This window comes from Ciconia boyciana, chromosome 4, assembly GCF_034638445.1.
Source record: "Ciconia boyciana chromosome 4, ASM3463844v1, whole genome shotgun sequence".
In the NCBI taxonomy this organism is placed as follows: Eukaryota; Metazoa; Chordata; class Aves; order Ciconiiformes; family Ciconiidae; genus Ciconia; species Ciconia boyciana.
This window is the reverse complement of record NC_132937.1, coordinates 72,141,652-72,167,763: the sequence shown is the minus strand read 5'-3', so window position 1 is coordinate 72,167,763 and position 26,112 is coordinate 72,141,652. Positions and strand designations below refer to the sequence as shown.

The following is a 26,112-nucleotide window of genomic DNA, read 5'->3' as shown; positions in this document are numbered from 1 at the left end:
GCTTTCTCCTCACAGTAAGGACTTGATATTTAAGTTAGTCTAGAAAAACATAATGTGCTGTTTCAGAGCAAATCATAACCTGTACTTACTTCATTTTGTCATATTCCTGGGAAGTAGTGGTTATCCTCTCATCTCCCACATAAACTTCACAAAAAGGCCTGCAGCCATTACGCTGCTTACTGAAAAGAGGAACTGGAGTCATGACTATCGATCTGACAAGGATGGGCTTGCTGTGAGGAATAATGGGTTCTTCAGCCATCATGTCACACATGTATTCTATGTATCTGCCAAAACCAAAAGGTACTCATTTAGCTGGAGAACCAAATTCTAAAAATGGGTGAACACATAGGTGAGTTACTTCTCTTCATATCCAGCCACTGAGCAGTGACAAGTGATAACAATAAAACACTGGGAACACTTAACAACACTTCCAGCAAACAGATTTTCAAATCCGATAGAATTTCACAAAAGGAAAACGAAATAGAAACATGGAGAAATATTTATGATCCCTAGACAGCCTCTCAATTTAAGGACAGCAACACAGTTTCTGTACAAAAGCCTGATGGCTGCACCACAACAGAAAAATAGATTGCCCAGAAAACTGAATACAGCACTGCATATGAATTCATCTGCACCTGTCTCCCACCCTACAGACAACTCCAGACATTGCCTTAGGTCTGTAGCTTTACACATGCACTTGTAAAACAAACTAGCTACTTTCCAAAGGCCTTAAAACACCAAACTAGAAGAACTATTTATATTCTATCTTACACATAATGGTTGCACAGCAGTTCTGAAGCTAGCAACATAAAGCTTCCTAAAGGCTTTAAATTTATCATCATTAATATAAGTTATCTTGTAGAGGGCCCATTAAATATACTCAAATCTGTAGAACAGCATAATCTGTCATTTATACTTAACTAAACCTTACTTCTCACCTTGCTAAATCTAATCCTTTTTGTAGGAAACACCCTTACTACTTGTGTCACTTGCTACTGAGACTTTATTGTTACAAGATCTATCAAATTAAATCAAATAATCAGTTTAAAACATTTGTCAAAGTATATGAAAGTCACCTCTGCATGCACCCCTTTAAAAAGCAGAAGGCATTCTTACCTAAACAGAAAAGATTGACAAAAATCATTATTGGTCTTTCCACAGAACTTGCAGTGTTCTGACACAGTAAAACCTATTCCATATTTACTAGTTTATTGCAATAAGTCTTACACATGTGGAAGACTATTTTATACTTAAGAGAGCATTCAAAAGCACTGCATACACTTGTTTTCATTCCTAACATTTCTTCGCTACAGGTCATATTTGACTCACTTTTGATAAGAACATCACAAGTAACTTAAGGGCTCACAAAACTCAGAACTACGTTCTCTACTCAGGATACATCCGTTTTTCCAAGTATTTTGCTGTGCAAACACAGACACTACTGAAATAATTTATCTTCCTAAAAAGCATCCTGTAAAAATAGTAGCATATTCACAATTGCATAACTTCTTGCTTCAACAGTACCCTACACAGACTGATACTGTACCTTTTATGAGAAGGCCAAATGCCAGGAGGACAGCGTTTCATACTGAACATATAAACTGCAGCTTCAGCAGTAGTGAAGAGACGACAGAAACACAGAAAAGAACAAACTACAACAGCAGACGCTGCTCTTCCATCCTACAAAAAAAATTGTAACTTGTTATAAAACCTAGTGGAAAAAGCATTACAGAATTTACTGAAGAACATGCTGTCTCCTTCTTTAATGTAATGAAGCCCAAGGTCTAGTGCGATCATTAGACTTGAAGTTTGTATCTGAATGAAACGTTTTCATTTGATTTCCACACAATACAAAAGATACTACATATCTGCTTGCTCAAATGCAAATAATTGCTTTAGCTTAACACTGTTTGAAATCTTCAATTTATGTTTATTACCTTACTATCACTAATACCCATGCTACAAGAGCAGTCCTAAGATTCAGAAGAACTAAGCCACACTAAACTCTTTAGTCTTCTGACTAAAATTGCCTGAGATTAATAGCTTGCTACAGAACTAAGACACGGAAATTAAAACACTGAACCTCTTTCTGCAGGGACCATGACTACACACATCCCAGATTCATTCCTACATTATAGAACACTGAAGATTCAGAAGAGGTAATGGTTGACAGACCAGGACCTCTCAATTTTTTTTTCTAGCAACATGGAACAGATTTTTTGTGGTCACTTGGCACATGAGTGTGGAAGTGGGGAAGTAAATGTTTTTCCTCAACTTGTTTTAACAGGCATTTCCTTCAAAGACAGGTTTCTATTCTAACCATTACTTAGATCAATGAAAAGAAGATCTGCCAGCACCATAAGTACCAGATCTTTAAAGAGCAGTTCAGCACATCAGTACTATTACTGCTGGTGTAACTAGCAAGCCCAATGATTTTCAGAAGTCACTAAACTAGTCTATGACTCTACAGGCTGAAGCCTGCCTTTCAGTTAAATTTCACACAGATGTAACAAAAACATAGTCCCTACCCTGAGATGCCTACCCTTAGGACAAAACATTAATGAATACGAGGGAAGAATGAAACAACACTGATCAGCATGACAGCAGTGACCTGTGTACACTTGCATTACAAAGCCACTTCCAAATTAAAGCACCACACCAAGGGGAGAAAAATCATTGTACAAAGAGGTCAGCAAGCAAGTCACAGCAAACCCTTTGCAACTGCAGCATGAAGTCAGAGGACAACTTTACAAGACTTGAAAGACCACTTCACAACCAGAATTCAAATACAGCATTCAAAATAAAGAATATGCTATTTATTAGTAAAGAAATCTGATGACAGAACCTTGCACTTCAGGAAGAAGCTTGGTAAGTTGCAGAGTGGGAGCAAAAGAAACACTCCCATACAGAGATAAGACAGTAAGAATTGCAATTTTCCCTTGTACATTTTTACAAGGATGATGGAATTTGGCTAAAAAAATAAACAGTCCTCGGGCATAAGCAATCCTTAAGGCAGCAACAAAAAACAATGATTGGAAAAAGCTAGATTTTGAGTGTAAGTTTTGTTCCAAAGCCTCAAAAAGCTAGATACAGGAGTTTTGTGTGTAAACTATTTTGAAAAGAAATAACCTTCATAAAACAAATTAAATAAAACTTTTCCTAGCGTGTGTATAATTATTTTAACTTGATTCATTTAAACAGGTCAAATACAGCTAACTGAAGGAACACTTAAGCACACTTAGAGCTACAGCATATCCAGTTGCAAGTCTCTTTGATATTACGTTCTACCAAGATGATCTTGTACTCGCACATTCTTAAAGCTGTGCAAGTTTTGAAGGATGACCATCACTGCATGGCCTCAAATAATTACACAGAGCAAAGTGTTACTGCAGATGTCCAGGAGTTAGTCCAGCCTCTGGCATATGTGCTACGGTCTTATGATTTCAACAGAACATGATGCCAGTTAAAAACAGATCCCAGTCATTGACAGTCCAGAAAGACTTAACTGTAGCTGAAGCAGGGAGCTGCCATTTAAACCTTGTTTTCAACTGCCTGTTCTCACCTGGATCATTCAAATTACAATGTAAAAATTTAATAATTCACTGCATTATTGCAAACCTCTACAGTAAAGATCAGAAGACCAGGAAGCCCTACCTGGTTCTGAATCCCAGCCACCTAGAGGCAGTTTCACCTTTACAAGAAGCAACTCAAGTTTTGTTATCCAAGAAAGGGTATTAGACTAAAACATTCTATCTCTACCAGACAAAGCATTCTTTTTGACCTAGATTTCCTAGCTTTTAAATCTACAAAAATTTCCAGCTAGATTAATCCAAGACACATATTGCAGCTACCATTCTTTTCTAATAGTTCTGGTGTATGCTCTTCACATCACATCTGACATGCAGCCATATATATATACAAGCTTCCCTCACACCTGAGGAAAAGGAACAAGTTAGGTACCTTAAAGGAAACACTTCAAGGGAAAGATGTTACAAAAAAGGTACACATCTGCTTCTTACCTACTTGACCAGCAATCATGTGATACTGAGATACTGTAAGTATCACTTTAATATAGATTTAGATTCCTAACTTCACAGCAGCACTGAAAATCCCATCGGTTTTCAGGAGCTGGCATTAACTGATCTTTTCCTTGCAAAACTCTGTTTAAGGAAGTACACTTCACCAGATTAGTAAATCCTTTTTAACACTCTGACAGTGATATTCCATATAGACTACTATACCATATCAAAGGACTGGTTACCAATGCTTTCCAGCATTTCCAGGAACTGTCATGTTTCTCCTTTTACTGAGCAGGAAGAGAAGAATGTCAAAATTTCACATGCAATTCTCTTAAACATAACAGTAAGCTCATGTTTTCAAATCTTGAACATAGTAACTATTCTTTAAATTCATTTTTCCCCCCCATGTTTGACATAAGGTGGCTCTTTATCGAGAGTTTTATTGCTTTTTTGGGTTATATCAAGGTTAATGATACATTAGAGAACAGTGGAACTTACACAGCAATCTGCTGCCAGCAAAAGCAAGTTCCACCAAAAGTCTCATAGTCAGTTTCTGCAATTCTGCAGATACAGATTACATTCTAAATGGACAGCAGTGGGAAATGCAGTGTACACCCAGCTGTCAGTCAGAAAACATGAACAAAAAATAAAGCAAACACTGAAATAGTAGAGCAGATTCTTTCTCCTAAAGGCCACTTTGCCTTAATCCCTCCTACATGCTGCCTTCCATGCTACATGCAAGTAAGCATTATCCTACTAATTTGCCTAAGAAGAAAATTTATGCAAATAACTTTCCTAAAGACATAGCAGGATGGAATTGCCCTCAGGCCTCACAGTAAAAGAAGCCAGTCATAGTCGCAAACTGAGTGGATACTAGCATCCTTATTCACCATTAAAAGCTAGATTGAGCAAAGCAGTTCAGACTTAAACCGATTTCTTACAAGGCAGTGCACAATGCAAACATTTTTCTGGTCTTGTTTCAGCCATAAATGCATGTTCTTGCATATGCTATAAAGATTCTGAAGATTTGGTGCTCGTCTTGCTGGCCAGCCACATTCAGAAACCTGTAACGAGACAGACAGCAGAGGTGAGAAACAAGATTAGACAGTAACATACATTTGCATAGCCTAAGCTGTGCATATAAGAGGCAGTTTTACGCTTTAATGCCACCTTCAGGTAGAAATTAAGCAAGATGCTCAAGAAAAGTAGTCTTACGCAGTGTAAGCACCACTTTATAGGATGAAGTGCAATAAAACTCCAGTCCTGTCATAGTCCACTGCACCAAATGCAGGAGGTTTCCTGCACAATTAAGCTTTGCCTTCCATGTTGAACAGCCCCTGCCTGAACCTCATACTGAACCAGATGGAGATAAAGAAGTTGATTGCCTCCACCCAAAGAGGCAGTAATTGTTTTTTCAGGTGTGACAATACTGTCTTGTCTACAAGTTTAGAATGAAACAAAAGGAAGTGACAAGCACTACACAGAACATACCTCAGCCTGACAGTTTAAGTGAACTTGGATAACTGAAGTAATGCTAAGGATGGCTCTGCAGGATAAGGCCCAAAAGGGGTTTCCTGTAACAAATAATGCTTCTAGACTCTCCTCTGGGCAGTGTTGTGGGGAAGGGACATGATCACTACAGACTGTTTAGGTGAGATGTAATCTGGCCAGTGCTAGACAGCTCAACACAGTAACAGTCTCCACGGTTGAGCTACTTACAGGACAGTTGAGGTGTATTTAGGAGCAGTCACTGAAGTCCAGCATCTCAGCACCTAACAAGCTGTCCTCACTACCTTGTTACTGAATTAGGCAAATATCTTCATTTTAGTATCAGAGCAATAGCCAGAAAGGCTAACAGAGGCTCAGCTAAGCTATACCCATATTTCAGACAGTAGCAACAAGCAGTCAGCTAGGGCTGAGCCATATGAGAGTCAAATGGTATATAGTGGGACAAGAATAAAGTCCAGTAAACAGGTTGTGCAAATCAGTCAAAGGAGTACTACCTTTGATAACGTAAAACCTCTTTCAGTCTGAAAGAGTGAAATTTTAGTAAGATTTTTAATTATGTTAAGTATTCTCCCTTTAAATCTGAAACATGTAAGGTACCTATACATGTTTTCAAAGATATCACTAGCCCAGGAAATACAGACTTTAGTCAGTAGGATTAAAGATTAGTCTTCAATCAGTTACGTTTGGGTCGAAAGCAAAGACAAGCAGAATATAGGTTACTCAAGTTTATTTTTTACTTTTGCAGGAATGTTTATTTTTTCCTTTTGCAGGAAAAAATCTGTATGCCTGTTACAACTTAAGGTTAAACCTTATGTTTACATTTATTCTTTTGTGATCTTTTTGATTATGCAGCTTACTTTAACATATTTCACAATAAAAAGCTGAAGGTATAATCAAGACATTGTGTTGAAAAACCTGTTAAGAGAAATACACAAAAATTATACATACCCTATTATGAAATCTTGAAGACCTGTATGTTCTTGGAGAGAGATTGTACACAGCATAGTGGCCAGGATGTTTAGAGTCCAGACATAACCTCACATCTTCTATGTTATTTTTGATGGCAGATTCTACACCTTCAGCTGGAAAGGACATCACTGAAGACGAAACAACATGCGCCAGGTGAAGTATTCACTTTTTTCATATATTAAGAACAATCAGAAATTATTCTTAAGACAGACATAGCTATCTTACCAGCAATTCTGGAAGTGATGTATGATATATCCAAGTCTCCTTTTGCATAACTGAAACAGAACACACTGGAGTTAGTACTGGGAAATAGAACCATTCAAGCTGTAAGTCTAAAACCTAGATCTCAGGCTACACCCATTACAAACATGAATAGTGCTTCATTTCTTCCATTTGAGGCTTGTTACCTCACACCTCAAGGTTTTCAGAATAGAGTCTTCAGAATAGATGTCATATTTGAACAGTTACTCACATCATTTGCAACAAAACCATCTCTACAGATTTTGTACAGATGCCTTCAATGTTTAACTCATTCCTCTAGCCCCTGCTCTTACAGATAAACGTACATTGTAGGTATCAGTTTGAAAGCCCAATGAGGATGCTCTAACATCTTTAATGGAGGACATTATAATGCTTAAAACAAAGACCATTTGTTGAAACATTACATTTTAAATTATGTAACTCTGGCATGTTACTATCTGGCCCAGATGGCCATGCTGCCCAATTTCTGCATTCCGTATGAATAGAGAATACCTGAATCTCTTTCCTCATTTAAATCATTCCTCCAAAAATTCACTTCCAAAACTCCCATAGTGAGCAAGGCATTAATTATTACTCATCTTTTTCTCCTATAGATGTGCACAGTTTTAGAGCAGCCTTTTTGAAAAATAATCTCCTAGTGATTTTTTTTTTGTATTTAGGTCCATTCCCTTCATCTCTACCTAATCACCCATATTATGCCAATAATTAACTATTTGAAGACCACTATTATTTTTTTTGTTTCTAGGGTATCTGCTATGTGGCAGGATGAAAAAGGTCAAGAAAAAGAGCCCCAGCACAGGTCTTGAGTATAACCACATAGGTCTGCACTCCTGATTCCAAAATAAGAACAAACATCACCTACAGAATTTGGTTTAGACATCCCTGACTTGAATAAGTCAGTAGTATATTATCTCCAGAATATCAAAATGTCATCACAATACTATGATGCATGTTTAAGGAATGCAGAGGCACTATCAAAGCAATTCTTTTCTATCACTATAAAGTTTCAAGACACTGCTTGAAAGAGCAGACCTAGGATACTGCACTCAAATTTTGAAACATCAAGAGAGAACATTATGCTTTGATTCCCTACTGCTTGCTAGTAAACATGAAGGAGGCTGGAGGGATTGATTAAAAGATTATTGAATTTACAAGGATTAGGAGGAGGATTTTAGATAAGGCAAGAACAACTGTTCTGAAAGCAAGGACATTAAACAGTATTTATGCGGAATGGCATAAACAGTGTCCTAACAATGATAATGACCCACGGTCTCAAGAGAAACTGAAATCACCACAAGGACATTTGAGAGTCTCACTAGACAAAGCACTAAAAAACTCAGCCTTGAAAAATCTTGCATAAGGAGGTAGACAAAATGGCCAAATAAACATTATTTCAAAATTCTTTGCACCTTCAGAAGGACATAGCTTCATTAAGTAGCTCAAGTGGTAACACTGTTGCAACCAAACTAGGGCAGAAATTTACACTCCAAGCTAATAATCCTTTCTTACGGAAGTTAGTGATGAGCACAGTCCTTTTTATCATTGAAAAGTGTCAAATGTTTGTTGCTCACACTCACCAGCTTCAGGCACAAAAACATGCAGATCATTCTAATGATATCAACTTTTTTGATATCAAGATAAAGAACCACCTAATACAATAGTCTGAGACCAAAGAACCATTATCTCTTCAATGCTATAACACTGAGGTTAAGCAGCAACTTTAAACAGAAGCACAGAACTATTAAGAGCAAAACAACAACAGTCCTAACACCCATTCCTTTGGGAACACTTTCAAATATTGACTTCTTACTAGCAACACCAGGCAATTTAGCTTTGCTTTTTACATTTGTCTAAATTAAAACACAACATTTTTAGGAGCATGGATCTCACCACACACACATTGCTGAAAAAGTGCAGCTTGGTCTGTCAACAACACAGCACAGCCAACTCAAGCTTGCTGGATTGCAGGAAAAAAAAATCTGTATGCCTGTTACAACTGAAAAAGCTTCAGAATATTTGTGCTGTTTTAATTAAAATGTAGCTGCTAAACTGCAAAATCAACACAACCCTCCTAAAACATGTGACCTTGTCCTTGAATTACTATTCCTTGAACCTTATTCTGAAGATTTCAGAGATATTACAGTAGTAAGACTTGAACACAAGGTACTCTGTTTTTGTGCGGGACTCTGGCACACAAGGCACTCTGTGGAGTGCTTCATGTCAGACAGATTGCTTTAAAAGGCAGGAAGGTGAAAAAAATCATATTCTTCACACTGGTAAGCATTCCTACACATTTGAAGATATAACCCTGTAACTAAACATCAGGAATAAGGTCTTTCCTTTCATGTTGTTAACAGCAGAACTTTCATTTGCATAGTGATGTTGCTGGCAGGTGATAAGAGTAGAAGAACATGCAAACAAATCAAAAGACTGCATGGAGAGTTTCTGGCTTGTGATCCATATGGGAAACTCAGTGTGCTTTTTAAAGATCTAATTAAGCTAAACAGGAAAATATGTTATGACACCAATATTTATTTACTTTTCTGATGATACCAGGCTACTTCAAGGCTTTTTAGTGAGAGGTCTAGTGGGAAATGTAGCAAATAAGATATGAATTCTCATTTTGCAGAATAAATACCTAAACAAAAATCAGAAGTTTTAGTTAGATGCTAAAAACTTTTCACTGTGTAAATGGTTGGCATTGTGAATCTTGCCAGAGAACAGCTGCACTTAAAGATCATAACTAATATTAAACAAAAGATCATTCCACCAAATGAAGCTAAAAACAATTAAATTAAAATTAACAATTAAATTCACAAAACTAGTTGCCATACAGCACAAAATTCTACAACAGTGCATAGTTACCTTGCGTTACTAACAGCTGAAGATGGGAGAGAATAAAGAATGACAGACTACACAAAGAAAGCACAGCTACGACGTGAGCACGCAAACCATTATCTTCAGTTAAATAATGCTCTAACACTAAGCAATCTTCCTCCAGACATCTCTACACTCACAAGAGTAGAAATTTATCACTATATAAAACTTATCATTAGCTAAGCACCACCATTTTTGTAGTTTATTCTTCAAAAGCCAGGAAGAAATGCAGCACTGAAATTCACATCAATCTGTTCCCACTTGGTTTTGCTTCATAGAAATGAATTAATTGTTCAACTACCTAGTGCAACATAGTTCCATGAAATAAAACATTAATGCAGCATCAAACCAGAAACAAAATCAGCTTAGAAGCAAAGAAAGCTAGCAATAAAAGGCAGCTAATTGTTCCCTAGATTACTAGATCAAAATCTGTTCAGTGGAAGACACTGTTCTGACAAATCAAAACAAGACTGATCATAAGTTTTGCATGCTGCTTTCAATACCACTGAAGACTGGATACTTAAAACATTTATATATGTTTTTTGGCAGGGCATCTGTAACCTGCGTGGATGCAGACCTCAATAAGCATAAAAGCTGATCAAGGGCTCAGTAGTGTCAGAAACGAGAGATGCATGAGCTGAACAGAGGTATGTTGAGGCCGCACAGCTGCAGACTGAGTTATCAGGTGCACATGGGTACATCTGCTGGAACAAAGTTCCCTTCTATGCAGACACCGCCCTGCCATATCAGGCCCCTTCACAGAGCAGTGCATATCTGCTCTAAGTGCATATACACCCTAGACTTTTAGGTCAGTTTGTACCACTAGAGAGCTGAACCTCTGTCACTCTGTGGTCTCTCATGTAGCTACAAACTGCTTCTGCCTGCCCTGAATCTGCAACAGAAATTGTGACACCTGCAAGTGAGGTGGCCTGGGGGACAATCAAGATGGCCCTCATTCATTCTCCTCTTCCTAATAGCCTGTGACATGTTTTAGTTTTCAGACTTTATCACTTACTAGGATAAACAAGAGACAAAAATTTGAATTAAGATAAAGGCAGCTATGGGAGAGAAGAAAAAAATTAACTGTTTTGTAGCAACTGCAAAACACTAACTCTTCTACTGTAGTTTGGATTCAGTGAGAAAGAAGTCCGTCTGCAGATAAAAGAAATAACTCCACAATTCAGAAAAGCAATAAGTAGGAAGGAGAGAGCCTACCTAATGAGATGACAAACTGCAACATGAGGAGTACTTAAGTGTGGTGAGGAAAATGCACGACAAGGAAGAGACATTTTAGTTTGTCCAGAATGCCTGCTTCTCATGTTGGTTGAAGCGTTTTGGAAAGGCAGTCAAGGATGGAACAGTAGAAGAGGTATTCTCACATCCCTGATGGTATCGGCTGTAGCCACAACACAAGTTTGTAAAGGCAGAGAATGACCATGACAAACAGATATGTCCTATAGTAGATGCAAACAAAGAATTAACACTTCAGCTTGGTTAAAGCATAAATAGTTTAAGAGTGCACAAACCCAGCCATGGAACTCTCAGCAGCACAGTGAATGTTAAATGCTAAAGAACCTAAGACTACCTTCGGTCCTGCATAACTTTAAGTATTGCTCACGTTAATTCATGTTTTGCCATTTCAGTGAACTGTTAAACACAGTTAATATTCAAAATACACATCACAGGCTTATCAAGGAATGAAAATTGCAGCACTAAGGGCCACTAAAGAATATTGGCAGATTACAAGTAGAAAGAGTTTCTCTTTCAGTATTGGTTAATTATCTGGAAAGTAAGTATTGAAGTAACTGGTTCTTACTAGCATAATTACATACTTGGTGCATTCCCTCCTTTTCTTTCACTCTCCAACCCAATGACCAAATTACTTAGGTAACACAGGAAAACAAAAAGACAGCTGTATGAAGACAGAGGGTCCTCCATGAAACCAAGATTTGTTTGTGTTTGTCAGATTTTTGTTTAAGCTCTACACTGTCTCACACACTCTATCAACAGAGGTGATATGCGTGAGTCACCTAAATATAAACCCTTATTCAATCCGCCAGGCCAAAACATCTGTGAGGGACTGATATCCTCATGATGAAGCTTGGGGCTTAACATACAGTGTCTGATCATCCTCTGTCAATCTAACACAGCCCAAGGAAGTGCTGTATTCCCCATTAGCTGGAAAAGGCCTGTGGCTCATTGATCTAATTTCAGTATTACAATACTCCCACCCATTAAGAGCTACAAACCAAAACCAGGTCAAACAATTACATTCACAAGCTACACAATTCCAGTAAATATCCATATATGACTTTCTGTAATTAATATGAACAAGATGTAAAAGCAAGGAGCTTTGCTTTAACTAATATTTAGTAAGTTCCACAAGACATGCACTAAAATGTCTCCAACAGCGCATTCCTAACAAGGACTTAAACACTACCACAAAGTAAACAGCCATGCCACATAAGGTTTGAAGCAGTTTAGAGGATTCCAACAGTTCCTTATGTCTCACACAAATTTAAGGCATAAATGATCGTGCCATGGGGTTCTGTGCAGGACTCAAGAGCCTCAAATTTCATCTCAATCATACTTTCCCATTTTTGTCAAAAAAGGGATTCTAACTCAAGTGCCAAGTGTATAGTTCAGACACAGAACACTAACAATTCAGAAGTAGCATAGTAACTCTAAGAGATGCAAGACTTATTTTGGGAAGTCACCATAATCTAAACAAACAATTGTAGAGAAGAGCATGTGAACTGAACAACATCCTTCAGACAGCAAGTACTCACTGTCCTACACTTCAGAAGCTGCCAGATGAGCTCTGCAGATGCTGTTGGATGTACAGTCACTGTTTTATTCCTTGCACACTACAATTATGGAACCAAAGGAAATCACACAAAGCAAAAAGCCACACACACCTGTTAGGTGAGAGAAATAAAAATAAGGTGCAGGCACAGCATAAGCCATGCCATATTAAAAAGTCAATTTTAGACAGTCCTAATCCACCTCTAGAAAAGGGGAATGTGCCACAAGATGAAATTCAAAAATGTAATTAAGCTTCCAGTGGTCTTTAAGGAAGAAACCGCTTGCAAGAGCAGGAAGAGGAAACTTCTTCAAACATAACTGACTGATGGAGGCACAACAATTCAGAAAGTCATGTGGAGACAAGAGCACAAGAAAGTAAAGTGCAGGAGTACTTCAGAAGCATTTAGTGTACAATCAAAATATAGTATCAGAGTAAGATCTAATACAGGAACACAGACATGGGAAAGTAGGGCTTATAACTTCGTCAAAGGTGGAGAAGAATGTTATCTGTCAAAGGAAGAAAAGCAATTTATCCCCTGCAAGACTTAAATCTAAGCAAAACTGGCAGAATTTAAGACAAGGAATTAAGTACCTTCAAGTTTATAAATAGTAGAGCTGTCAAAGGCAAGGAACCTACAGAATATTTCCATGTTTCACCACACGGTAAATTTCGTTCAACAAGATACTACAAAAGAAACAGGAGTAGGACTGAAGAGGAGGGGAAAGGAAGATCAGCTCCACAGAAGGTAGCAGGTACAAGGAGATAAAGAACAGAGGTCTTCAAGACAGCACATGCCAAAGTAATAAAATGGAGAGCAGTTACTTAAAAGCTGTAGCTCATCTTGTTACTTCATACATGGAATTCCTAGAGGTCTGCTAAGCTGCTAACAAATCACTGCTTTTCATCATGGAACAGTTCATTCCTCTTGTACCCCTCCCTGTCTTCTCTTGAGTCAGTGTGGTTTCCCCAGGGTGAAAAGTTTGATGCTACTGTGCTAACTGCTTCTGTAGAAAGCTTAAGAACAAACCAAAGCTGCATAGCTTTTGCGACCTTTAAAAAACAGAGGACCTGGCCTTTCTAAGCCACACACAGGAAGTTTAAACAGACCAACTGTAAGAGCAAACAGCTAAAAATGCACTTGAAGTGGCTACAGAGGTGCAAGATCTACAAATCTAACTTATCTGATCATTACAAACATTTTAGAGCAGCACTATACACAAATTACACTCCGTGAAAGAAAAACATGTTGCAAGTGATAGACTTCACAAGCCATAGCGCAGTATCCCAATTAAAGGGCCACAAACCCTACAGTGAAGGACAAGGTTCAGTATTTCTTAGGAGGCTCTAGTTCAGTCATGGTATTCAATAGTGACTTACCTGCTCTTCCTAGAATTGAGAAAAAACTTTTACACTGCATAAAATTTTATCATGTTAAAAATGTAGGAATCATACAGATTAATATTGATCATACAGAGGTACTAGAAACATTTGGAATGGGACTGAAAATCTGATTAGAAGAAAAAAATCACACACTAGGTATCTGAGAACACATATAGCAAAACAGGAGAGTATTCTTCCACATAATGCAGGGCAAAGGAGACAAACAGTGCAGATGCCCTCACTTTGCCTTGAGGGCGCAGGATTCCACCTGAAAACTAAACTGGACAGAAGAGCTCATATACTATTTCCCTGCAGTTTTTCTTCTCACCTCCATTGCCTTTATTTGTACCTTTCACCACTCCATCTTTTCTTCTTCCTCTCTTACTCATGGAGGCCCTATCTACTAATTCAATTAATTCATTCCGAACCATGAGAGTCCTATTCCATAACTCCCTGCCCTGCTCCAGCCCCCACCTGTTCATCTCTCCCAAGCTTTCAGTATCTAAAATACAGCAGGGAAAGTACTACTTATGGACAGGCTTTTGTCCCTAACGTTCTCCTTTCTAGTATATCATTGCTAAAGTAACTTTTGTATTAATATCTCAGGTCTACCAGCTATTAGAGCTCATACTTGGAAAAGTATGCTGAATTCGATAATTTCTGGAGTAAGCTCCTGACCCTTCATTTAGAACTCTTACCAGCATAATTTTAAATTTATTTTTTTTTACTCACTTGGCCACAGACTGGATAACTTTAGAAGATGTATCCTTAATATTAGTGAAAAACCGCTCTGTTCCACCCCTCAGAATATCAAAGAACCCTCCATAAGTCTGGTCACATTCCGCAACGGTCAGGCCTAGAGTAGTCGAATAAAAATAATTGTACTTTAAGTCATATCCTGGAATGGGCTCCATACTAAAGCAAGTTGCCTACAAAGCTGGAAGTGAATGCACATACAGGCTACACCTTGCTGTAAGGCTCACAGTTCTAAAGTTCTCCTTAACTATGACCTATGCAAAAGATAGTACTGCCTGCGGTCAGGAGGTACTAGCAAACTGCTTAACACATTGTTTAATTGACTGTTTGCATTTAAGAGAAAACAAGGTAAAAAACTTCTGAAAGTAAAGCATTTATTTTATATTGCCAGTGCAGCAAAATACTATCTTTTTTAGTATCAGTCTCAAAGTGCAGCTTATCATTTGCAAATCTACTTAAGCACCCCCAGTAGAGACATTTTAAAGCAGGGCTTCAAAAGCAGCTGGCATAATTAAGTTATTTTTTAAGCACAGCATCCCAAGTAGCACAGCATCCCAACAAAACACCCCTATTAATACAATTGTATACAACAAACAGTACTCATTCTTGCATAAAACAGATGGCCAGACAGCCTTTTGATTATAATCCTATTAGGAAGCTGGCTTCTTCCACAGAAATTTATATACAGATAATACTGCAATAAATATTACCCAATTTTAAAAGTTTCCCTGGAACATTAATACCCGTTGTCTCATTGGCAATTCAGCATAAGTAATATCAAGCAAGAAATATCAAGCTGGAAGGAAAATTGAATACAGTATGAAATATTCCCTTGATACCTTCTACATTAATTGAAGTGTTCCATATTCACATATGATATATGCTAAGATGGGTGCAGAAATTGCTTTTTAATAAGAAATTAGATACAAATAAGCCTATCAAGCTTCTTATTTTCTTTACTATATTAAGTGCAAGTATTTTCAACTGAATGAACTCTGGAATATCTATTTTTACAGAATGGGTATGTCAACTTTTAATTATGTCATTTTGGAAATGTGTTTCAGTCGGCTCAATTTAGTACTGCTAGTCCAGCTATTGTTTTTCCTCAGATGGTACCACAACTCCTTCTCTTCATCATTGATGTCCTATGGTGCAGCCATCTCCTGAAATCCTCCCTGCCCAATCCTCCCATAATTAGCTGGGCCCAACGGCTATTTCTGAAAGTACTGACTGGATAGCCAATGAACTGAGTTTAGGCTGCTGCTTTTTTCCCTTTGAGGCTGTCAGACACAAGTCTTTTGGAAGTGACAAAACTAAATAGCTTTAGACTATGATCACTGTTGGATGTACTTCAAACTACCATGGGGGGGTCAAAAGTCTTTTGGGGGGGGGGGGGGGGAGGAAGGGGGAGAGGAGGAGGCAGAGTTGGACCCCATATGCTTACAGAAGTATTTCTTCCTCATACAGGCCTTTTCCAGTCTAAAATAAATACATGTCAGGTCAGTGACTCCATAGTATTAATGAACTTCTGTGGTCCATAGTCAAAATCCCTGCAATTGCTTCTGTGTTTCTTTATTGGACTACCTCAACCATTAGACACCAACAAGCCCATTTTAGCATAAAGTTATACCAAAAGCCACAGAATGGCCGCTATCTTTTTAACTTGTAACATATCTGATGTTAAGTAGTTCTTCTTGGAAAGCAAAGACAACTGTCACTTTCTCACACCAAAGATCCAATATCATGCACAAACTCATGATATTCAGTAACTGATTTCAGTAACTTCTGCCACAAACTAACACAGTTAAAACAGCACTTCTGAGAAGATTTTTAACAGTTTAAGTTTAAACTCCTCTTAAATTCTCCTCTTTGCACAAGCCATTTTCAAATATCATTGCCTCACTGAATCGGAAAGTTTTGGATTTAAAATAAGCCATTTTTATTCATTTGTCATAACATGAACTACTTTCTCTACAGCTCTTGTTCTTAAGAATATTACTACTTATTGTATCTGCCACTTTCATCAAGTTTTAGTTTACTTATTTCAACTCTCCAGCCTCTACAGGTCAATAATGCATTTTAGTTTCAATTTTACATAGGAAACAATTTTATCTTGCCCAGCAATAAACTTGAGAAATTCACATTTGCATGTATCAACATACAACCAAACACTGCAAAAAATAAAACAAGGTTAGAAACAGCAATATAAATGAAAATAGCTAGTCCTTGTGCAAAATGTCTAAAACTCCCAAATGCCCTTTTTTTTTTTTCACGTAGAAGAAATGCAATTGGTTTTACACTAAGATGATGTCTCTTTCTGCACCTACCTGCATTGTACATATTGTTGAGCTGCCCTGCAGGCTTGGAGCTCTGTGAACCAGAGGTCACAAATGTCCGAGGCTGAGCATTGTTTCCATAGCCTCCATTTTGTTCCAGGAGCTGAAGAAATTAATAGTCACTATGAGTATTTTCTTGCCAACTTAGCCAACTTCTTATGCTTTGTAAATTACTTTTACTTGGTGAGATCAAGCAAGCTGAACCTCAGGAGAAAGTTAGGAAGATACACTAATTGATTCACTTGCAGTATTGTGCAAATTAAGCAAACAGAAGACACCTAAGTGGGTTTCAAGTTAGTGTAGGCAGAGCCTTCGTATACTAGATTTTCCTGTGCAAGTTAATTATGATCAAATACAGCATGTCAGAGAGCACTTGCATACTAAAGAATGACCCAAGATCATGAGAAGTTTTTCAACAAGCAGTAAGAACAACTAGTTTCCTCTAATGCCATGCAAGCTCTGTGCCTTAAAAGGTGTATTTTCAAAGATCCTAAAAGTGATACAGATCAATTCAACTGAATTTCAAAACAGGTTAGTGTGAAATTTTCAAAAGACTAAGGAACAGGGGACCTGCTCTGACATCTGTTACTAAACACACACTCTCTGGATAAGAGAGGAGAGAAAGGAGACCTAATCAATAACACTCCTCATAAGACATCTTTACCTCTGTGATGGGGGATTTAGGATTCACATTCCTAGCTGCTGCAATCTCCTGCAGTTGATTCACAAGTTCAGTGATTGACAGTCTCTCCTCTGGGTTCACCTTCAAAGTGGAGCCTAAAAAAGGAGATTCACACAATGTAACAGATACTATTCAGAGCTTTTCTCCTAGCAGAGATTAATAATTTCTTCAATGCACACCAGCACAATAACCAAACACGTGAACAGAGTAAGCAACTGCTAAATCCATATCCAAATGTCATTGTCATAACAGGTATCCATGAAAAAACACCATTTAGGCTTAAGAATATTTCACAGAATATACTTTAGGATCAGTTAATGAATAACCTCAGAAGTAACTTTATATCTAACACTGCTGGAGTTGGAGACATTTCTGGCACTGTAATTAAAGTTTCCAGTAATCTATTTGAAATTTCAAGAAAATAGAATTTCTAAAGCAAATTCAAAGAAACCAAATCAAAACACTAGTTGTTCCTATGGACTAATTCAGATCGCAAGCAAGACAGGCAACAGCACTAAAACCCCAAAAGTTTCATTTAATATTTTCAAGTTTTTTGATAATGGATTAAAATTTTTAATAAAACACTAAGTTGTTACAGTTAACATTTTTTACCATCACATCAATAACATTTAACTATCAGCAATACAACACTGTCAATAATAAGATGTATCCATAAAGACACCGAATTAAATAACATTGTAAACTTACGAATGAGATCATGAAACACAGAATAGCGGGTGTCATTTTGTGGGATGACATATTTCCCATTGACTATGCGAAGTTTAGCTCCATCTTCAAATGGATGTTGCCTAAAGCACAGCAAGTACAGGATACAGCCCAAAGCCTACACAGAGATAAAGGCAGAAATATTTAATAGAATCATGGAATCATTTAGGCTGGAAAAGACCCTTAAGATCATCGAGTTCAACAATTAACCTAACAGTACCAAGTCCACCACTAAACCACGTACCTAAGCGCCACATTTACACATCTTTTAAATACCTCCAGGGATGGTGACTCAACCACTTCCCCAGGCAGCCTGTTCCAATGCTTGACAACCCTTTCAGTGAAGACATTTTTCCTAATATCCAAGCTAAACGTCCCCTGGTGCAACTTGAAGCCATTTCTTCTTGTCCTATTCACTTGTTACTTGGAAGAAAAGACCAACACCCACCTCTCTACAACCTCCTTTCAGGTAGTCCTAGAGAGCAATAAGGTGTCCCCTCAGCCTCCTTTTCTCCAGGCTAAACAACCCCAGTTCCCTCAGCCGCTCCTCATAAGACTTGTGCTCTAGACCCTTCACCAGCTTCACTGCTCCTCTTTGGACGCGCTCCAGCACCTCAATGTCTTTCTGGTAGTAAGGGGCCCAAAACTGAACCCAGTATTCGAGGTGCGGCCTCACCAGTGCCAAGTACAGGGGGACGATCACTTCCCTGGTCCTCTGGCCGCACTATTTCTGATACAAGCCAGGATGCTATTGGCCTTCTTGGCCACCTGGGCACACTGCTGGCTCATATTCAGCCGGCTGTCAACCAACACCCCCAGGTCCTTCTCTGCCAGGCAGCTTTCCAGCCACTTTTCCCCAAGCCTGTAGCGTTGCATGGAGTTGTTGTGACCCAAGTGCAGGACCTGGCACTTAGCCTTGTTGAACCCCATACAATTGACCTCGGCCCATCAATCCAGCCTGTCCAGATCCCTCTATAGAGCCTTCCTACCCACAAGTACATCAACACTCCCACCCAACTTGGTGTCATCTGCAAACTGACTGAGGGTGCACTCGATCCCCTCATCCAGATCATTGATAAAGACATTAAACAGAACTGGCCCCAATACTGAGCCCTGGGGAACACCGCTTGTGAATGGCCACCAACTGGGTTTAACTCCATTCACCACAACTCATTGCGCCTGGCCATCCCACCAGTTTTCTACCCAGCGAAGGGTAATGGTGGTGTCACAGCAGGTATAACACTGGCAGTGGCAGCTGGTGACACCGCCAGCCCTGGCTGGCAGATGAGCAGCCAGGTGAGCAAGGGTAGGGAGGAGAGGGCACGGAAGCAGGGGTTGCCCATGGTGGTGAAGGGTGGCTGCTCTGTACTGCAATTGGATGACCGGACAGGGAAACAACAAGACCACAGCACAGTCCTGTCCTCTTCCTCCTCTGCCACTGAGCTGGAGAGTTGCCAACAGTCTACAGGATAGATAAAACACCACCAACCCCTACCCCATGGTAGTATTACAGGGAGCTGGAAGCTCCCCAAAACCATGGGCAAAGGGAACTCTGTGCCCTTTTTCACTGGGTATCCTGGGACTGAGCTCCTGGCACTAGCCCTAGTGATGCAGCGGCCAGAATGCTGGTGGTGGCCAGCACTTTTGGCCCAGAATGGGCGTCTCCTGGCGATCAGGAAGGCATGGAATGGAGAACACTGGTGTGAGGCTAGGAGAGCCCGGGGCAGGGAGGCAGGGGTTGTCTGTGGCAAGAGGGTGGCTGCTTCAGTTGATGGCTCTCCTGTCTTTGAGAGCTGCAGCCCCAGACAGGGACATGAGCAGATCATGGCACACTTCTGTCCTCTTCCTCCTCTACCACTCAGCAAAGGAGTGTTGCAACTTTACGCAAGGTAATTGACCCAAAGATAAAGAAACACCTTACCCTGTACCTCTACACCTTATCTCGTATCCTGTGATAGCATCATGGTCCTACAGGAAGCTGGAAGGTCCCCACAGCCATGGACAAAAGGAGCTCTGCAGCACCCACCTTCTTTGTATGAAACTTATCACAGAATGACAAAAGTTTTTAAATACAAATGTTCTGATTCATGAACCCATTAACTGGTTCTTCTTGTTTGTGCTGTCTTTAATTCAGGCAATTATATTTAAAGCAGCATTTTAGACTACAAAATTGATTAAGCTTCCTAATACTGTTTCCACATCACAGGTTGCAATCGTCAACTGCTGACTTATGCAACTCTATATTATATTCCCAGTGCTTTAGAGATCAGCTTCACACTCCTTTAGAAATAATTAGTCTTGATGTTTCTCTGAGGACAGAACACTTAGTGAAACATTCATTTGTTTGGTATGTCAATTAGAGAGCTCCAAGCAGCAATACTGCTACTAAATAGGTTTGTGGGTTTTTTCCTTTTCATGCAGGTTTTCATGTTCAGGAATTCTCCTATTCCTGTCTTTTTAAAAATCATTACAATAAATCCATTTATGAATCTCACTGTATACAAAAACAAGTAGTCCTGCAACAATGAACAAGTTCAAGAACAGTTTTTCTTCAAAAAGGCTCAGAAGTTCTATTTCACATCTTCATCAAGTGCTTCAAGGAGACTCGTTTTATTTGTGGGGACAGAATTTGGTCTTTCCTATTTCTAACTCAGATACATTCTGTTATGCAATGCACCAGCTAGGTAAGCATTTCAGTGTTAATCAGTTCGTTTAAATGACACTAGGGTGATACAACATTATCTCTAGAACACTTATTTTGATACAGATTTTAAGAAAACAAGCCTGAAATTACAATCCCTTTATTTCCTACAATCAGAAGGCTATTCAATTCTTATAACAAATAAAACTTAAGATAAGTTTCAGACAGGTTCATTCAAGCCTCAAAAATCACAAAACCAGGACCACCATGTCCTTGGAACTTGAAAATTCCAAGGACGTAGTGGTCCTGGTTTTGTGATTTTTCCTTGGTGTGCCCAAACTTGAGACCTGTGCAACCTGACAAGGGAACAACCACCAAAGCCAGAAGTCAGTTTTGAATTCTAATCTCTGAATAGTCCAGGTGTTAAGGATTAATTAGGATAATTTCTTCTGTTACTTAAGTAAATGTAAGTTGATATATATTTTCACACAAGTTAACATATGAAATATACTGGCAAAGTTATGCTATTGTAAGAGAACCGTGTTCCATCTCACCTATAAAAGTTTGATAATAAAGCATCCAATATCTCCAAGAAAATATTTGCACAACAGACTGGAAAATTCCTCCTCAAAGTTTCTTCTGAACCCCAGCTTAGTTGCTTGAGCATATGGGCTTTTATAGCCCCCCCAAGTAAAAACAACCCAATGAAGACGTTAGCTAAGAAATCTGCTCACTGCCTCCAGTCCCCTGCACATGCTGTCTCCAGCTGTCCTTGGTTGTCAATTTATCCCAAGAACAGTTTCAAAGATTTGAATGCTATTGAAGTCTCAAAGGTTTGAGATTTAGTTACTCCAAAACACTTACTGAGTCTCTCAATCCAGGGCCAGAAACAAACTGCATATATTAATTCTGTATTATTGTATAGCAAGTACATTTTTGTCAGTCTGTTGGTAAAGCTCTCTGTAATGTATATACTGAAACATCATATAGCCCACATTAATTAATCCAGCAGGGGAGTACAGGAAATACCACCACCTCTGCCACAGAAAAGCCTGTTTACAAAGAAGTAAGGCAGATCATAATTTAGTTGAAGAAACAAAACTAATCCCTGCACAGTCCGAGACACCATGCACATCAGAAGACAGTGTCCACAGCCACATGGGGGAGAAAGGCACAAAGGCAATCAGCTGAACACACAGGAAATGAAGAGACCACTTAGATTTGACCTTTGCTTTAATTGCTAGGGAATGTTTTTCATTCCCTCTGCTTTATCTGTAACTTAGGATTGAAACAGTGATACTTTTTGAATATCTTAAACACCAATTGTGATTCAATTTGGCTTAAAAAGCAATTCCAGCTGCAGCAAGCCAATTCCTCAAAGTCAACACCATCCACATAGCCTCAGCATTGATGCACTTAGAAGAGCCCATTTCCCCGGGATGTTGCCCCAAAGCTGCAGACAGTCCCTCTTACAGAAGCTGCCTGGGTCAGTCTGAGTACTCATACCAGCAGGTAAAAAAGCAGCATGACAAAGTGACCAAAAATAGCTAGGAATAACTTTTTGACCTGCTGCCAGGCCTTTACCAGCAGCTCATTTAACCCTTCCTTAAGGAGACAGTGGGGCTTTTTGGGGGTTGTGGTAGTGTTTGGGATTTGGGGTGGGAATTGTTTGAAACAAATCAAAATACTGTTATTTTTCCACTGACCAGCTTCAGGCAATAAGCAGCACACTTAAATTCATACAGAATCGTATAGGTTGGAAGAGACCTTTAAGATCTAGTCCAACCGTAAACCTAACACTACCAAGACCAGCACTATACCATGTCCCTAAGCAATGATGAAAATGATGAAAAGTTCTACAGTATAGCTGCAGGATGACACACAGCTATTACACCAAAGTACTTTCTGAATCCAACTTTGAATTTTTGTTCCTTAAACATATTCCAAAGCCCACTCTTCTGCTTTTTTTCAGGTGGGAGTGTATGAAGGGCCTTCCAAGGCAAAAGATAATTTCAATGGAGAAAAATCTTTATGACAAGGTAAAGCCTGTTATTTCAGTGGAATTCAGTTGAATTTCAGTTCAGGAAATCACATTAATTTGGAAAAAAGGAACTAAAGTTATTTGGGGTTAGTGCTTATTTTCTGAAGATCTCTAGACTTAGGCAGGAAATGTATAGAAAGCAGTTGGCCAAGCTTAAGAACCTCTGATCTTACAATCGATATCTAATCACATTCCCATTGTGGAGTCTATGTGGTTGATAACTAATGTTTCATCTATGCTGCTGTTCTAAATAAGACATTTCTATCTCCTTTATACCTTTAAGCTCACACAGTGACAAGCATACAGACCGCAACCATGAGTGTTACTCACCCTACCTGCTTTCTTGGGAAAACTGTTTATCCTAACCACAAACTACAAGATCAGTTAAGCTTCCTGAGACAGCACCATATTCTATCGCCAAATACTTTGCATGTATTCATTGAACCCAGAGTGTAAAGGAAAAAACGCAAAACATGTTCCAACAAAGGCATGGTAAATGGAACAGATCTTCCAAAGACACAGCAGGAGACAACCACCATATTCATACTAACAGATACAGAGTTATTCTAAACAAATAATTGCAACTGCGCTTTTGAGTGAGGCTTTTGTTAAATGCGTTTCTAGCTTTGTGTTTAACTGGATGTAATCTTGGCTCAAACTGCCAGTATTTAACTCATGTGAAGTGACCAAATGGTCAGAAAAATGTATTTGTCTCAGTATTTCTTCACATGCCAGAAGAAAATCGCCAACAGCTGTAGAAGCTGAATAAGAGTTTCCACAATATCTTGTAACCAATTTAAGAAATCAAATGAAGTTCTGAGATGGCAAATAACTTTTAAACCAGCAGTATTACATTTTCTGAATTTGTCTTTTGACACACTGCCAATACAGATAACAGCTGAACAGCTTGACACCTGCCTCTGTAAAAAACATCCAATAAACTAAGGCCCTAAGGACAAAGTCACTGGGCCATATCTCAGTACTATGACAACAGTATTACACAACTGAAAAGGGTACAACTGAGGATTTAACATTTATCTTTAATTCTGGTTACAGGTTTTTTAGTGAATGTTAACAGTGTATCATCCTTTCTGTACAAAGCATGAATGATCTCTGCATCATTCTCATCTTTGCTATCTATCAGTATTTTATCTAGATGCAATACCTAGACATAACCATTCTGAACTCAGCAATGGGCTGTCCCAGGGTTACAGGCACGACAGAGCATGAAAGGCAAGAATTTGAATCCAAGGACTGTAAGTATTCTGGCTCTGTGGTGGCAAGCTCCAAATAGGCAACAGTTCTACCGAATGTCAAAGAAGTTCAGCATTGCCTCTCACAGTAGAAGTCAAGCTAGATCTTGGAGAAAACCTCAAATACTACATCTCATTCTTTTAATATTTAGGTACACATTTCATACTATTTAAGTTTACTTTGACATAAGACAATCTATCCTATGTTTATTTTGGTGCTTTTATTTATTTAATAAACAAATTAACATGAAGACTGAAAAATCAGTTTCAATATGACATAAGCAGCTATGACACAGCAAGAGAAAAATTTCTTACCCAAATGTCCTGTTTTTCACCAATTGGAAAATTTGAATACAAGTCTATCATTTCTGGTGTCCTGTACATTGGCGTTGTATTCCTTGTGATCTGCAGAAGACAGAATTTCTTGAAACAGAAACTTGAATAATAAGCTCTAATGGCATTCAACCAAAGAAACAGCTCTCCATGTAGAAGGCACAGCATTCTCACTTACAAAATTAATTTCAGAAATACTTGTCAAGGCAGAAGCCATCAATTGAATCCTGCAATAGTCAAAACAGCTTTGATATAAGCTCAGATAAAGACAGTAGTACTCAAATAAATAACATTGTCATATTCAAGAGTCCTTCCAAACTGCAAAGCACATGAAGTAAAATGACTGTTCTATGTGAGGCAAAAAGGGATATGGAGACAAATACAGAAAATCAACAATAAAGCAAGAAGCAAATTCACACTCCAGTATGTATTTCTCACTTCCTCATCACACGTAAAGACAGTGCAGACACATCCAAAGAGTTAAGATACATTCACAAGGATCTCTGAAGAGATCTTCTCTACCATACTTTTCCATAGACTATACAAGACAGTGGTACAACATCTTTTCTTCTCCAGAAACCAATGGACTGCTCTCCAAGGATGCTGGATTCCAAAACAGGGGGAGTTTACAGAGATTCATGATATCACAAGTTGCACACATGAATTTTAAGTGTCACTATTTCTCCATAGTTAAAAGTCTGAGTCCAGTTGATGTATTACATTAGATTTACCAGCATTACTCTCAACTCAAAACTAAGAATAAATGCACTTTGCAAAAACATACTGCATGCTTAATACTGTCACTGTAGTCCTAGAGGCACTGCAATACTGCCTATTCAAATTCTGCTGAGCAGACATGCCGCTTCTTTATACATCATTCAACTGAGAAAAATAGATGAGAAGGTGGGAATCACTTTGGCATAAACAATTTTTGACTTCCTGTTAAGAGTACAATCAGAAGAAGCTCTATTTTCACACTGGACTGTAGAATGGACACTGCTCAAGTTGAAGCAGCGTTTGTATATGCAGCTACAGAACACAAGCTATGACTACAACTGCGGACAGCATTTGAACTCTGCAACACAAATATAAAACCAAAGCTTTACAAACAACACTACAGCTGAAACAATCTTCAGTTGTCTTCGAAATCCCACAAATCAATATCAGATTAATAGCAACAATTAAATTAATCCACTGTTGATATCAAGATTAATCACATTAAAATAGTCTCACCTCTTCTTCAACCAGTGCTCTCTTCTGTGCAGACCAATTGTAGTCAGGATAGTAAGCTATAGTTGTAGCACTACCGAAGTCACAAAGTTTAATCGTCCCTTGGTTACTAATAAGCAAGTTTTCCACCTTCAAAAAGAGGTAGAATAATAAATTAAAGACATCTTTTTTGTACACTAACACACATGCTTTTAAACATCAGCTCACTTGTGCGTATATATAAAAACTTACTTTAGCCCAGAGCATTGTTTACAGGAGCACAAAGATTTCAGACAGTACTGTAGATGTATAGG

The 26,112-nt window shown here is 38.6% G+C and overlaps 1 protein-coding gene across 4 annotated transcripts in view; it reads right to left on the bottom strand.

Annotated features, from left to right (window-relative positions):
• Window positions 1-26,112, bottom strand: part of GAK (cyclin G associated kinase) — an 81,472-nt gene that overhangs the window by 35,428 nt on the left and 19,932 nt on the right. For all 4 annotated transcript variants that reach the window (XM_072860004.1, XM_072860002.1, XM_072860003.1 and 1 more), the window contains 11 exons: window positions 25,823-25,948; window positions 24,572-24,661; window positions 18,304-18,439; window positions 17,578-17,690; window positions 16,905-17,016; window positions 14,554-14,677; window positions 6,723-6,772; window positions 6,477-6,625; window positions 4,961-5,083; window positions 1,547-1,680; window positions 90-284 (listed from right to left, as the gene is read on the bottom strand). In XM_072860004.1, the coding sequence (XP_072716105.1) occupies window positions 90-284; window positions 1,547-1,680; window positions 4,961-5,083; window positions 6,477-6,625; window positions 6,723-6,772; window positions 14,554-14,677; window positions 16,905-17,016; window positions 17,578-17,690; window positions 18,304-18,439; window positions 24,572-24,661; window positions 25,823-25,948 (1,352 nt within the window). The remainder of the gene's footprint in view (window positions 1-89; window positions 285-1,546; window positions 1,681-4,960; window positions 5,084-6,476; window positions 6,626-6,722; window positions 6,773-14,553; window positions 14,678-16,904; window positions 17,017-17,577; window positions 17,691-18,303; window positions 18,440-24,571; window positions 24,662-25,822; window positions 25,949-26,112) is intronic.